The sequence below is a fragment of the Pristiophorus japonicus genome, chromosome 30 (genome assembly GCF_044704955.1).
Source record: "Pristiophorus japonicus isolate sPriJap1 chromosome 30, sPriJap1.hap1, whole genome shotgun sequence".
In the NCBI taxonomy this organism is placed as follows: Eukaryota; Metazoa; Chordata; class Chondrichthyes; family Pristiophoridae; genus Pristiophorus; species Pristiophorus japonicus.
The window spans coordinates 764,970-779,957 of NC_092006.1; the positions used below are offsets into that span (position 1 = coordinate 764,970).

General features: G+C 46.1%; 1 protein-coding gene across 2 annotated transcripts in view; it reads right to left on the reverse strand.

The window, feature by feature from the left end:
• The window catches only part of smad10a (SMAD family member 10a), an 83,683-nt gene that overhangs the window by 17,227 nt on the left and 51,468 nt on the right, over positions 1 to 14,988 (reverse strand). For both annotated transcript variants that reach the window (XM_070868510.1, XM_070868511.1), the window contains 5 exons: positions 12,074 to 12,248; positions 9,969 to 9,989; positions 5,046 to 5,279; positions 2,897 to 3,055; positions 2,245 to 2,358 (listed from right to left, as the gene is read on the reverse strand). In XM_070868510.1, coding sequence (XP_070724611.1) covers positions 2,245 to 2,358; positions 2,897 to 3,055; positions 5,046 to 5,279; positions 9,969 to 9,989; positions 12,074 to 12,248 — 703 coding nt within the window. The remainder of the gene's footprint in view (positions 1 to 2,244; positions 2,359 to 2,896; positions 3,056 to 5,045; positions 5,280 to 9,968; positions 9,990 to 12,073; positions 12,249 to 14,988) is intronic.

Here is a 14,988-nt window from a genome sequence, read left to right on the forward strand (position 1 = left end):
CCCCATTACTAATTCCCCGGTCTTGTCCTCTAAGGGACCAACATTTACTTTAGCCATTCTTTTCCTTTTTATATACCTGTAGAAACTCTTGCTATCTGTTTTATATTTTGTGCTAGTTTACTTTCATAGTCTATCTTCCCTTAATCATTTTTTTAGTCATTCTTTGCTGGTTTTTAAAAGCTTCCCAATCTTCTGTCCTCCCACTAGTTTTGGCCACTTTGTATGCCCTTGTTTTTAATTGGATACCGTCCTTTATTTCTTTAATTAGCCACGGATGGCTATCTTTTCTTTTACACCCTTTCCCCCATGGAATATATTTTTCTTGAGAGTTGTGAAATATCTCCTTAAATGTACACCACTGTTCATCAACCGTCCACTTTAATCTATTTTCCCCAGTCCACTTTACCCAAATCTGCCCTCATACCTTTATTTAAGCTTAGTACGCTGGTTTGAGATCCAACTTTCTCACCCTCCATCTGAATTTGAAATTCAACCATGCTATGGTCACTCATTCTAAGGGGACCCTTTACTGGGAGATTGTTTATTAATCCTGTCTCATTACACAGGACCAGATCTAAGATAGCCTGCCCCCTGGTTGGTTACGTTACATATTGTTCAAGGAACCCGTCCCTTATGCACTCTATGAACTCTTCCTCAGGGCTCCCCTGACCAATTTGATTTGTCCAATCAATATGGAGGTTAAAATCATCCATGATTATTGCTATTCCCCTTTTACAAGCCCCCAGTATTTCCTGGTTTATGCTCCAACCAACAGAGTTGGTACTGTTAGGGGGCCTATAGGCTACGCCCACCAGTGACTTTTTCCCCTTATTATTCCTTATCTCCACCCAAATTGTTTCAACATCCTGATCATTTGAGCCAATATCGTTTCTTACTATTGCAATGATTCCATCCTTTATCAACAGAAGTACCCCACCATGATAGGACCTGCCAGTGCGCACTGATTCAGATATTTCAGAGAACTGTATACAGTTGATAACAAGCGCAGGCAAAGCAGTAAGCTCTGCAAAGGAAACATCTCGGTTGACTGGTACAAAATTAAAGACAGACTTATAATTAATAGTTACACTTGGTGGAACAACAATTATATGTAACAAGAGTGAAACTATTGATAAGATAACAAAGTAGGGGAATTGTACTAGTCTACAGGAAAGAAAAAGATAAAATTAAAGTTACTGATAAAAGGATAGGTCAACTGAATTCTCCAGATATCACATTCTTAGGTGGTCCCTCGTATCGAGGATGACTTGCTTTCACATCAAAAAGGGCTGAGTTCACAGGTGTTTCAATGAAGGACCTAATATTCCAGATCCCGAACTACATGTTGAAGGTTGGAAGATGCCTGTGCGTGGATTTTTTTAACGTGGAGTGACCGTTGCACACCAGCCACCACACGGGCTTGACAGAGCTAGGTCTTGGTCCAGTGGCAAAGGTTAACCAAGACAACTGGAGACCAGCTCTGCTGCACGGACCTAGTGCGCACACATATTGCAGTGTGGGCTGGCGCGTGCTGCCCCTGGGCCCTCGGCTCTTCTGGGCCCCGAACTCACGTTGCTCTACAATCGCTCCTTCGCCCCGACCTCGCCGCTCCTCTGCTGTACCTGCCCATACTCCAATCAGCGACCTGGATTTTGGTGACGTCCAATCCAGTCGCCCTTCTCCAAGTCGTCACCTTCCTGCACCAGCTCGTGCCACTCCCTGAAGTGGCCTCCAAGCTGCTCCCGGGCCGCCACACCTCCACCTGCAGAATTGTGTGGGTTGTCACATGGAGGGAGTAAGTTCAATGTATAACATTGGATGTTTGTATTTGTAAAGGCCCAAGATACTGAGCTCAGAACTGTAACACGTTTGAATCCCTAACAAAATTGTCATGAGGTCTGCTTGTAAGTGTTACCATTTTAGGTATATGACAGGCACTGTATGCTTAATAAATGTGTGATACCCAATACTCCATGTACAAGACCTTATTGATTTGAGGAATAAATGATAAATAAAACAACCTCTCCTCTGACACAAGGAAATGTAGGTAGCTCCACTGTGTCACCAGCTGCTGTCAGAGACAAAGACACCCACAAGCCTAATAGAGGCAGAGTGTAACAGGAGGCTGGGCAGGTGTGTATGGTCACCTTGGAGATACACTGCTTATCCACGCCCAGATGGATAGCCCTACAATCTGTCTGTGGGTACCTTGCTTCTCACTCACACACCGCAGGATGTACTTACAGTAATGGCTAGGGTGGTGGAGTGGCGGCTGGTGATGCCCATGTCCGTTTTGCTGGGGAACGATGTTGGGTGTATAAGCAGCAGTGCTGCTGCCTGTCCAAGTTGCTGTAGCATCTGTGGAAGGGGAAAAATACCTTTATACTATTTCAGAAAACAACTGAGAAAACAAGTGAATCAAATGAAAACTACTGCAGATGCTGGAAATCTCAAATAAAACCAGAAAATGTTGGAATACTTAGCAGGTCAGGCAGCATTTGCGGGGAGAGAAACAAAGCTAACGCTTCAGCCATTCGTCAGAACTGATAAAAGGTCATCGACCTGAAACGTTAACTCTGTTTCTCTCGCCACGGACGCTATCCGAGTTGCTGAATGTTTCCAGTATTTTCTGTTTTTATTTAAGAGTGAATGCCAGGACAAAGCTCACATCACTGCAGCTGCCATGTGCTGTCTCAGGTTTTACAACCTTCAAAAAAAACTTAACGCAATAGAAGGCAAAAACAAATCTGCTCCTGAAAGAGTCGCATCACAATTAACAAATTGTCAGATCTGTAAATTCCAACTGTTGGCACATTTCAAAATCTAGAGAAAGAGTCTTTCAATGTCAACAGCTTTCCACATTTACAAAGAGCCCTATGAAGCTACAGCCACTTACTGTGGTACGGTTGTTTCGGTGGCGGGTATCCGTTTTGCTGAGATGGATGAGGAGGGGCAGGAGGAGGGGGGGTTGGGGGAGGTGCCATCTGCTGCAGTGGTGGGGCAATCTGTAACAAGCTCTCACTGTGATTCATGGGAATGAGAGAAGTGTTGGCAGCTGAGAGAAAGAGTTAAAAAATTTAAGTTTAGTTTCTGAATTTTAAAGTAATTCAGTTAAAATACTTGAAATGCTTTATACCCATTCACACTGATCTCATGGAGGAGGGAGAGAAAAAGGATAGAGACATAGACAACAACAAATATATATAAGCGCCTTTAACCTAGTAAACCGGCCCAAGGCGTTTCACAGGAGTACTGGAAGACAAAAAGTTGACACCGAGTCACGCAAGGAGAAATGAGGGCAGATGACTAAAAGCTTGGTCAAAAATGTAGGTTTTAAGGAGTGTCTTAAAGGAGGAGAGAGGTAGAAAGGCAGAGGGGTTGAGGCAAGGAATTCCAGAGCTTGGGGCCCAGAAAACAGAAGGCACAGCCACCAATTTTTGAGTGATTATAATCATGGATGTTGAAGAGGGCAAAATTAGAGGAGTGCAGAGATCTTGGGTTGTTGTGGAGCTGGAGGAGGTTACAGAAATAGGGAGGGGTGAGGCCATGGACGGGTGATGTTATGGAGATGGAAATAGGCCGTCTTTGTTATGCTGCAGATACGTGGTCGGGAGCTCATTTCAGGGTCAAATAGGACACCATGGTTACGAACAGTGTGATTCAGCCTCAGACAGATGTTAGGGAGAGAGATGGAGTCAGTGGCTAAGGAACTGAGTTTGTGGCAGGGACCAAAAACAATGGCTTCAGTCTTCCCAACATTTAATTGGAGAAAATTTCGGCTCATCCAGAACTGGATGTTGGCCAAGCAGTCCGACAATTTAGAGACCGTGGAGGGATTGAGAGAAGTGGTGGTGAGGTAGAGCTGGGTGTCATCAGTGTACATGTGGAGCCTGACGCTGTGTTTTCGGATGATGTCGCCAAGGGGCAGCATGTAGATGAGAAATAGGAGGAGGCCAAGAATAGATCCTTGGGGTATACCAGAGGCCAATTCACTAAATATATTCAAAAAGGAGTTAGATATAGTCCTTACTACTAGGGGGTTCAAGGGGTATGGCGAGAAAGCAGGAATGGGGTACTGAGGTTGCATGTTCAGCCATGAACTCACTGAATGGCGGTGCAGGCTCGAAGGGCCGAATGGCCTATTCCTGCACCTATTTTCTATGTTTCTATGTTTCTATGTAACGATGCAGGAGCAGGATGAGAAGCCATTGCAGTTGATTCTCTGGCTATGGTTGGTTAGATAGATAAGAACGAAACCAGGTGAACGCAGTCCCACCCAGCTGGGTGATGGTGGAGAGGCTTTGGAGAAGGATGGAGTGGTCAACAGTGTCAAAGGCTGCAGACAAGTCGAGAAAGACAGGGGAGTGCGAGCGGGGAGGCGGAGGGCGAGACAAGATAGCGACAAAAAGAAACACACAGTAAGTGAGAGAGACAGACAGACGAGAGACAGACAGACGAAAGACAGCGAGAGCAGACAGCAAGTTAGAGAGAGACAAGACAGCGAGACAGATGCACACACAGGGAGGGGAGAGGGAGAGAGAGAGAGAGGGAGAGGCAGGCAGAGAGGAGAGTTCCAGTTCCAATGCACCACTTTAGAACATTTCTTCTTTAGGAAGAAAGCATAACAGAAATATCCCATAATAACACGCAAAGGAGAGTCTGGACCAAACATTTATACCATTTTAAGTTCCATTTCCATTAACTTAAATAGTACAAAGCTATCCAACTGTAAAGCCAACATAAACAAGCTGCCAGAAAGTGCTACACAGTAAGCAGCAATAAGCATTACATTCAGATCCTCAGTTGGCTCCGGTTTTCCAGACACAGCCGGTCTAGACAGCTCGCTATGGGAGCTCTTAGCAGCAATGTAGCAGCCAGCACTCTGATAGGTGCTGCAATATACCAGGTTATCGCACAAATTTGACATAGCCTCTATAAAGCATTGCTGCAGGATTTTCACCCATGCCATTTAACCCATTAGTACTGGAGCCAACTAGTTTGAGAATTATTGACACAGTTGAGCGTTTGGTAAAACATGTACTCACGAGGCGGCGAGATTGGAATGTTGGGATAACTGTGCACAGTTGCTCTGGGCGTCTCTGGTAAGGGAAGTATTGGTGGCGGTAGAGGCTGGGAATAGGTCTCGGAGGGTGGCCGCGTGCTAGTTGGATGTTTGACTGACTGAAGCCCATGTTCTTCAGAATGTGGCATGATTTGTGGTCCATCCAGCTGCACACACTCGTGGACAAATTCATCCTTCACCAGACGGCTGGGTGGAGCTAACATACACACACAGGAACAACTCATTATGTTCAATGGTGACCAGACTAATAATAAAACCAGAAGGAAACATTACTCTATGACTGAAGACTCATGTGACTCACGTCACAATTTAAAGCACAACAATCCATTGGTATTTTTGGGGGGTGACTGATCACTTCATACGAGTTGTGCGGTCGGCCCAGTACTGAATTGGAATAAACCACATCCTGTATGTGAGACTGAATGGCATTCCACAATGGACACCGTGTACAAGGTGCATGCCTGGATGTCTTTACAAGGTTAATGCATTTTCATTACAAAGCCATCAGCATTTATCTCACCAGAGCCTGGTCCCGAGAACCTCCTGTATAATTAGCACTGACTGTGGAAGACAAGTAGTTTCACCTCGCTGGTCAGAGATCGGGGCTGGAGATGGAGGGGCAGGTGACCGGGGCGGAGCGGACCAGAGATGGGGGCATGGGATTCTGGCCTCGAGTGACTGCTGCATTTGTTTCTGGAAACACAATTTCTATTCCTTACATTTGAACATAAGTAATCCAACTAGCTATCAAAGTTGGGGGGTGGGGCTGGGGTCCGAAAGGGTGTCCCTCGTTGAGGCTTAACAGGCAACTCAAAGACCAGCCAAAGATGTAGCAATGGCTCCAGAGGAGCGTAGTGAGACACCACAAATTTTCAAGTGTAAGAGTCACAGTCCTGGTGCATCTGATCGGTCAGTAAGTGACCTAGTGCCGTCTGATCGGTCAATAAGTGACCTAGTGCCGTCTGATCGGTAGAGTAAGTGACCTATTGCTTCTTGCTATATTCATCCCAGAGGAGGAAACCGCAGTTAAAAGTTCTACCACTGTCCAGTCGCCATCTTGTCAGCAGTTTGCTGGACCTTTACATTGAACCTATTAAAATAGAATACAACCAGCACTATATACACAAGAACACTGGATCTAGCGGGCCATTCAGCGAGTGCTTTTTTTTCGAGTTGTAAGTCCAGCTTGTGTCACAGCACGGGTGGGGGTATGTGGTGGGCAAGGCCTGCTGCTGCAGGGAGTGGAGTGTTGTAGGGCCTAGTATACCTTCAAGTGTGTCAGAATAGTAGGTTGTGTCATTTAGCGTTGGGTCCTTCCCTGAATTCGAGCTGGGTAGCTGTCCTCTGATGTACCTGGGCCCCATGAGGAGATTGCCTGTGACTGTCCGTTTCCGTTCCCTTGACTGCATATAGGCTTTTCTTAGTGCGTTTAGCTTTGGATGCTAGATGGTGTCCCCTGCGCTGTTGAATGGGGTACACATCATCCACCTCTCTTTCGTCATCACCTTTTGGCTCGTCTGTTCCTTGGACTCTGGTTGTCAGAACCGGTTGCCAATAGGATGTTATTTGTCTCTGATCCTCATCTTCGGTCTGAGTGGATGGGGATGTTTGAGCGAGACCACCAGGCAAGGATCTAGCAATAGTGCAGCAGGTGTACTTAGCAGAGACACCCTGCGCTAACACGTCCGCGGGGACGTTTTTTAATCCGGGCCCAGTCCAATCCGGGTAGGTTCAACCCCTCGAGGTAACCACAACACATTGTTTGAGGTTTTGCCCTGGTCTCATCGGGCACCAAACTACACAGATCACAATCAATCACATTTTTATTTCGAAGTTATTTTACCATCGATGTATCGCTGTTACCAGTGGGACCACCAAGGAGGTAAGATTCACCGAGGACGGTGAGAACATGAAAGACGTCCCCAGATACATTTCAGAACCACATGCTAACACCTCAAACACTTGAAAAGATACAAGTCTTTTTTTAAAGTAGCTTGCCCAGCCCCGCCACCCCTCAAGATATCGATTCTTACTGGATATGAATCCAACAGCTCACCGATTCTTCAGCTGAGAATCAATGTCACCATGAATTTTGCAGCAGGATTGACTGGATAGTAATAGAGTGGTGGGGTGCCTGCTGATTTACTTCTTCCGCAGTCGAGGGACTCCAGAGCTCCCCCCATTAGTCTCTTCTGTGTTTTGCTGGAGTTTATTCCATGAAGCCCTCAAATAATTGAATGAAAACACAGAAAGAAAGTAACTGGGATTGAGTTAATCATAAGGAAAGCGTAAAATTTCCCACAAGCAAACCTCATCATTCTACCCTTACAATGAGCAAGAACAGAGTTTAAACACGACAGCAACGGAAGATAGCAAAGATTCTCCTCTCCATCTGGCAATTTTTCTCCTCCCCTGAAGGTGCTGACTCTCACTGGGGTACAGGTCCTCTCCCCCCTCCCCTGAAGGTGCTGACTCTTCACTGGGGTACGGGTCACCCTCTCCCCTGAAGGTGCTGACTCTCACTGGGGTACAGGTCCTCTCCCCCCTCCCCTGAAGGTGCTGACTCTCACTGGGGTACGGGTCACCCTCTCCCCTGAAGGTGCTGACTCTCACTGGGGTACGGGTCCTCTCCCTCCTCCCCTGAAGGTGCTGACTCTCACTGGGGTACGGGTCCTCTCCCCCCTCCCCTGAAGGTGCTGACTCTCACTGGGGTACAGGTCCTCTCCCCCCTCCCCTGAAGGTGCTGACTCTCACTGGGGTACGGGTCCCCCTCTCCCCTGAAGGTGCTGACTCTCACTGGGGTACAGGTCCTCTCCCTCCTCCCCTGAAGGTGCTGACTCTCACTGGGGTACGGGTCCTCTCCCCCCTCCCCTGAAGGTGCTGACTCTCACTGGGGTACGGGTCCCCCTCTCCCCTGAAGGTGCTGACTCTCACTGGGGTACAGGTCCTCTCCCCCCTCCCCTGAAGGTGCTGACTCTCACTGGGGTACGGGTCCCCTCCTCCCCTGAAGGTGCTGACTCTCACTGGGGTACGGGTCCCCTCCTCCCCTGAAGGTGCTCTCACTGGGGTACGGGTCCCCTCCCCTGAAGGTGCTGACTCTCACTGGGGTACGGGTCCCCTCCTCCCCTGAAGGTGCTGACTCTCACTGGGAGGATGACTGTAGCTGCACTTCAGCATCTCACTGGAATTCCATTTGTGAGAGAGTCTAGACACTTGACTTTAATCACTTCAGAAGCGTAATGTACAGTAAGAGTACTGCACCTCTTTGCTGGACAAAAATGAACCACCCATATGTATTTCAATTACTGATTTGAATTCACCATTTTCTGGGATTTTTGATGTTGTTTTGATGGAAGGAAATTAATTATGCTTAAGTGTTGTGTTTTAAGCAAAGTGAATTTGCACAGGTTTCACCATCATAGGCAGTCCCTTGAAATCGAGGAAGACTTGCTTCCACTCTAAAAGTGAGTTCTCAGGTGACTGTACAGGTGACAGGGAATTACAGTCTCTGTCGCAGGTGGGACAGACAGTGGTTGAGGGAAGGGGTGGGTGGGGGAGTCTGGTTTGACGCACGCTCCTTCCGCTGCCTGCGCTTGATTTCTGCATGCTCTCGGCGACGAGACTCGAAGTGCTCAGCGCCCTCCCGGATGCACTTCCTCCACTTAGGATGGTCTTTGGCCAGGGACTCCCAGGTGCCGGTGGGGATGTTGCACTTTATCAGGGAGGCTTTGAGGGTGTCCTTGCAACATTTCCTCTGCCCACCTGGGGATTGCTTGCCTTGTAGGAGTTCCGAATAGAGCGCTTGCCTTGGGAATCTTGTGTCAGGCATGCAGATGATGTGGCCCACCCAGCGGAGCTGATCGAGCGTGGTCAGTGCTTCGATGCTGGGGATGTTGGCCTGGTCGAGGACGCTGATGTTGGTGCATCTGTCCTCCCAGGGGATTTGCAGGATCTTGCGGAGACAGCGTTGGTGATATATCTCCAGCGATTTGAGCTGTCTGCACAGGTTTAAAAAGTCACTGGCTGCAGACATTGAAGATGTGCATTAAAGTTAGATGAGCCAATTTGTGGAACATTGCTGCTCACAGTCCACTCAGAACAAAGACAATGAGCGTGTCAATTGACTCATCACAGACTTAAGCAGCGATAATGGCCCGTCTCTATTCATTTTGAAATAGCTGAAGATCGTATCTTGAAACCCATACCTCAGGAGAACGAGAAATAGCCAGTCTCATTAACAAGCCCATTGGCAAATCACTGAAAGGGAAAGCCAGAAGGACAGACCTCTCATTTGTATATGGCCTCATCTCATTTAGGTTTTTCAGTCCGCCTTGGAAAAGATTGGAGTAGCGCATGATCCCAAGGGGTTCCTATTGTTACCCCCCCCCCAGGTTACACTATCGTACATCATAGTTATCGGGCAGCACAGGTCCACTGCTCGAACTGCTATACCTGAGAATATTCAAGGCAGACTTGAACCTGTAGCATTCACTTCCTGGTACCGATTACTCTTGATAATTATAAATAATTTCACATGGAGCAAATGTCTCCTTGCTATCCAACCATTTCTGGCAAGCAACAACTGTAATTGCACTCGGTGTTCCTTGATTTGCGAGGTCATTTCAGGTGATTAAATAGAAATCTATAGAAGTTACAACACGGAAACAGGCTATTCCCCCCAACCTGCCTGTGTCAGTGTTTACCCTCCATCCAGCTATTAATGTAGGTTAACGGAGCAATAATCCACAGGGATCCCACTGTCAGTAAAGACACAGTCTCCTCAGTACAGCAACAGGGCTTTGAAAAGTTAGGCATCTCAACAATGAAAGTAGGAACACAGTTAACAAACATTTTCAGGATCAGACAGGTAATTAAAAATACTAACCTGTGTTCTGGAGACTGAGACCTGCAGAAGAGAAAAACAAGGACTGTTTAATGTTTGCTAAACTCAGGAGGAAGAGGCAACACAGCAGCAGGACCTGGGGGTACTTGTGCATGAAACACACAAGGTTAGTATGCAGGTACAGCTAGTGATCAGGAAGGCCAATGGTATCTTGGCTTTTATTGCAAAGGGGATGGAGTATAAAAGCAGGGAAGTCTTGCTACAGTTATACAGGTTACTGGTGAGGCCACACCTGGAGTACTGCGTGCAGTTTTGGTTTCCATATTTACGAAAGGATATACTTGCTTTGGAGGCGGTTCAGAGAAGGTTCACTAGGTTGATTCCGGAGTTGAGGGGGTTGACTTATGAGGAAAGGTTGAGTAGGTTGGGCCTCTACTCATTGGAATTCAGAAGAATGAGAGGTAATCTTATCGAGACGTATAAAATTATGAGGAGGCTTGGCAGGGTGGACGCAGAGAGGATGTTTCCACTGGTGGGGGAGACTAGAACTAAGGGGCATGATCTTAGAATAAGGGGCCGTCCATTTAAAACAGAGATGAGGAGAAATTTCTTCTCTCAGGGGGTTGTAAATCTGTGGAATTTGCTGCCTCAGAGAGCTGTGGAAGCTGGGACATTGAATAAATTTAAGACAGAAATAGACAGTTTCTTAAACGATAAGGAAATAAGGGGTTATGGGGAGCAGGCGGGGAAGTGGGGCCGAGTCCATGATCGGATCAGCCATGATCTTATTACATGGCGGAGCAGGCTCGAGGGGCCGTATAGCCGACTCCTGCTCCTATTTCTGATGAAAGCAGTTGCATGCCTCTCGTTATCCAGCATCGTTTTGTGGGTAACTGCAGAGCAGCACGAACAGAGACAGTCAATGGCCGATCCATTTCACTGGACTTCAGACAGCTACCAATGGGCAGCAAGTGAAGATAATAACATTACTGAGCTAAAAGGCAATCTCTCAAAACTGCATTCTCTGGGTAGGGCTGAATAAAATTTTTGGTACTGAAGTTTAAAAACCATTTCAAGCAATTATTAGAAAATACATTATTAGAATCCCTGACTGAGAATCAACTGAGGAACTAATTCTACAGCTAACCAGCTGCTCCACGTTCCCCGATAATGCAAACTCGAAAGATGTCAGGCATGCTGACTGGGATTCTCCTCCAGTGTATGTTCTCTGGTGCCCTCCTGCACACTGTTTGAGGGCAATCTTGGATCTGGCATTCCATGAAGCATATTGGGAGGGGAGCGTACATTACCAAACTTATCCCAGCCAAGGTGGGCTCTTGATTTTCCCTGACTTACAGTCCACATTTCCTTCTTAAAAACATGTTGGTTCTCACCCTATTGCTAAGAAAGGTAAACCCTCTTATTTCCTCACATATTGCGCACTGCTCTTTTACATCTACAGTTCTAGAAGCCGATAAAATTCCATGGTCACCACTATAATTTTCATTGGTGACCTTGTTCCGTATACACCCTTCTGGAAGTCTGCCCTTGAACACCGATGAATAATCTGCACCACCGTGGTAACTCAAAGCCTCTGCTGGGTCTAGCACCATGCATTTTAAAACGATCCATATCTAAGGCTATCCAATTCTCTCTCAAATCGCTTTCCATGCTGCGGTACCTCATCCGCTCGGAGGTTCCCCCACTCATTAACCCAGTCTGATCTACTCCTTCAGTGATGATTCCACTCGACATTCATCAAGATTCTGTACAATCTTTTGTTCCGGCTCATTCTTTCTCAGAAGCTGAAAGCTGTGAAACTCCTATTTACCCGAGTTTTAGATTCCTCCTACAATCTTCAAGTTTTTAAAATCCAAACTAAATGATTGCTTCTTGACTTATCTGTTCTTCGGACCTACTTATTAAAGTGTTGAAGGCTTAGAGCGAGACATTTTAATAAAATGAACATCAGTGTATCCCCAACAACTTTCTTTGCCAATGCACAAACTCACTGGAGACACTTGAAGGATACCAGCTCGAACATTTATGGGATGGGAGCGAATGAGAACTGAGGCCAACAATTTTAAACTTATGCAGCTCTGCTCAAGAATTCTGCTGAAAAGAATAATAAACACTTCACCACTCACCAATGCCGGGTGATACGACCCTCTCGTAATGGTATGGGTTGACACAGACACTGTCGTACTTTAAGTCAAATGCAAATTGGCAGAACTTGGCATGCTTCAGCTCGTTCTTGTGCAAGTCTGGCCATCGCCAGAGTCGGGCATAGATCACATGTGGGAAACCCTTCCTTCCAGCAACCTGAAATACAGGCACATTTAGAATTCGCTCAACTCCGAATGTCTTTCCCATAATGCTTTAATACACTTACAGCAAGACTGAACCATTAATTCACCGAGAGAAGAGAACCCAGCACCTTTAGTATAAACTTTGCACAAAGGTTTATTATACTGACAGTTGTGTTTATCTTAGCTCCCTGCTAATGAAAATTACTCTATTTATTGTCCGCCAAATCGTCTTCAATATCTGCAGGTCTGAATGAACCTTCCAGTGCAGGAAAGAGAATCAACTTGCATTTTTATAGTGTCCAATTTCATCCTCAAAACATCCCAAAGTGCTTGACAATCAATTCATCACTAAGGATATGCACGATGTCAGATGTGCTATCCATCAGAGAATAGAATCCTACAGCGCAGGAGGGGGTCATTCGGCCCATCGTGCTGGCTATCTGAGAGAGCTATCCAATACGTTCCACTCCCCTACTCTTTCACCGTAGCCCTGCAAATTTCTCCTTTTCAAGTATTTGTCCAACTCCCTTTTAAACTTACTATTGAATCTGCTCCACCACATTTTCAGGTGGTGCATGATGTAATTATGATGATATAGGCAACCAATTTACACACAGCAAGATCCCACTAACAGGAAATCAGATGACTAGACCAGGAAATTTGTTTTGATAGTGTTAGGCCAAGCAAGAAGTGAACACGTGGACAATTCCCGGCTCTTCTTCAAATAGAATCACGCGATCTCTTACATCGACCTGAAAAGGCAGATGTGGCTCGGTTTAATGTTTTGTCAGAAAGACAGCACCCCTGACAGTGCAGCACTCCCTCACTAATGCACAGAGGTGTCAGCCTAGAGTATAAGTTGGAATCTTGGAGTAAACCAGCAACCTTCCAACTCAGCTGCTGAGCCGAGCTGCCGCGATTCGGGATCCCGCGGCACGAAATGAAGAGGAGCGGAGAGCTCGTCGTGACTCAGCCAACATTCCACGCCGAGAAAAAAACAACATGCATTTATAGAGTGCATTGCATTATCTGAGCACATCTCAAAGGGCTACATAAAGCTGATCGGTATTGAAGGGAAGTCACTGTTGTATTGTAGGATCACCTAAAAATAAATGAACTGGTAATCGATCAAAAAATAAAAAGTAACTGATGATTCATCTCATCACTATTTATAGAATCTTGCGATACACCGTAGCAAATGGCCAGAAGTCAAATGTTGCCCGTGGAATCACACCCCAGCAATATTGCAAAAATTGGCTAAAGAAATATGGATCACAATAGTGCGCTGATTAACATCAATCGATACCCATTGCTGTTTAAGAAATAATTCTATTTAAATGGTGTGCATGTTAATCGAGCTCCCATCCTCCCAAGTTACTGACTGTATCTGTACTGATGTTAATCCAGCTCCCTCACACTATCACTCAGTAACCCCTCTCCCCCAGTGCCCTGTGTTACTGACTGTATCTGTACTGATGTTAATCCAGCTCCCTCACACTATCATTCAGTAACCCCTCTCCCCCAGCGCCCTGTGTTACTGACTGTATCTCTACTGATGTTAATCCAGCTCCCTCACACTGTCACTCCTCCCAGCCACCAGTCTAGTTAGTTTGGAGGGAAGATCAGTGTTGCTTCAGCAGATAAAAGTTCAGAAGCCACACAAGGAATGAGGAAGGGAGCTGAGCGAGAAGAGTAACATCCTCAAATGCAGCAAATGGTTATAGTTGGCAGCTGGCACAGGCTTGGTGGAAGATTGCCTGCCCTGCCCTTTGAATAGAACATCGGAACAGGAGGCCATTTAGCCTCACGAGCCTGTTCACCATTGAATTCGATCATGGCTGATCTGTGTCGTAACTCTATCTTCTGTGCCTTGGTGCTGCAACTCTCAATACCCTTACCCAACAAAAATCTATCGTCTGTTTTGAAATTTTTAATCGACCCCCAGCCTGAACAACCTTTGGGAAGGGGGGAGAGCGGGGGGGATAGATCGAGATTTCTTTTGTGTGAAGTTCTTCCTGACATCACCCCTAATTTTAAGGTTTTGTCCCTTTGTTTTCGACTCTCCCACCAGAAGATCTATTCTCACTATCTACCCTATCAAATACTGTAATCAACTTAAACACCTCAATTAGATCACCCTTTAATCTTCTATATTCAAGGGAATGCAATGCCTAGCCTCCGCAACCTGTCCTCATAATTTAACCCATTTAGCCCCAGTACCATTCTGGTGAATTGCACTGCACCCCCTCCAAGACCAATAGACTCTTCCTGCGTAGCGGCGCCCAGAACTGAATGCAGTATTCCAGATGGGGTCTACTCAGAGCTTTGTACATCTGTAACATTACTTCCACCCCTTTTAAGATAAAAGGCCAACATTCCATTAGTCTTTTAAATTATTTTTTTGTACCAACTTTGTGATTTCTGTAGTTGAACCCCGAAATCTCTCTGCTCCTACCCAGTTCCTAGCTTCCCGCCATTTACAAAATACTCTGATTTTTTTTTTTGTTGGGTCCAAAGTGGATGACCTCACACTTTCCCACATTGAACTCCATCTACCAGTTTTTTTTCCCACTCATTTAATCTGTCAATGTCCCTTTGCAACTTTCTGCTGCCATCTACACTAGTTACTGAGCCACCTAACTTAGTGTCATCAGCAAACTTCGATATGCCGCTCTCTATTCCCTCATCCAAATCATTTACAAATATAGGCACACCCTGAGTATATACCAAGTATCCCTACTCTCTGTCTTGCA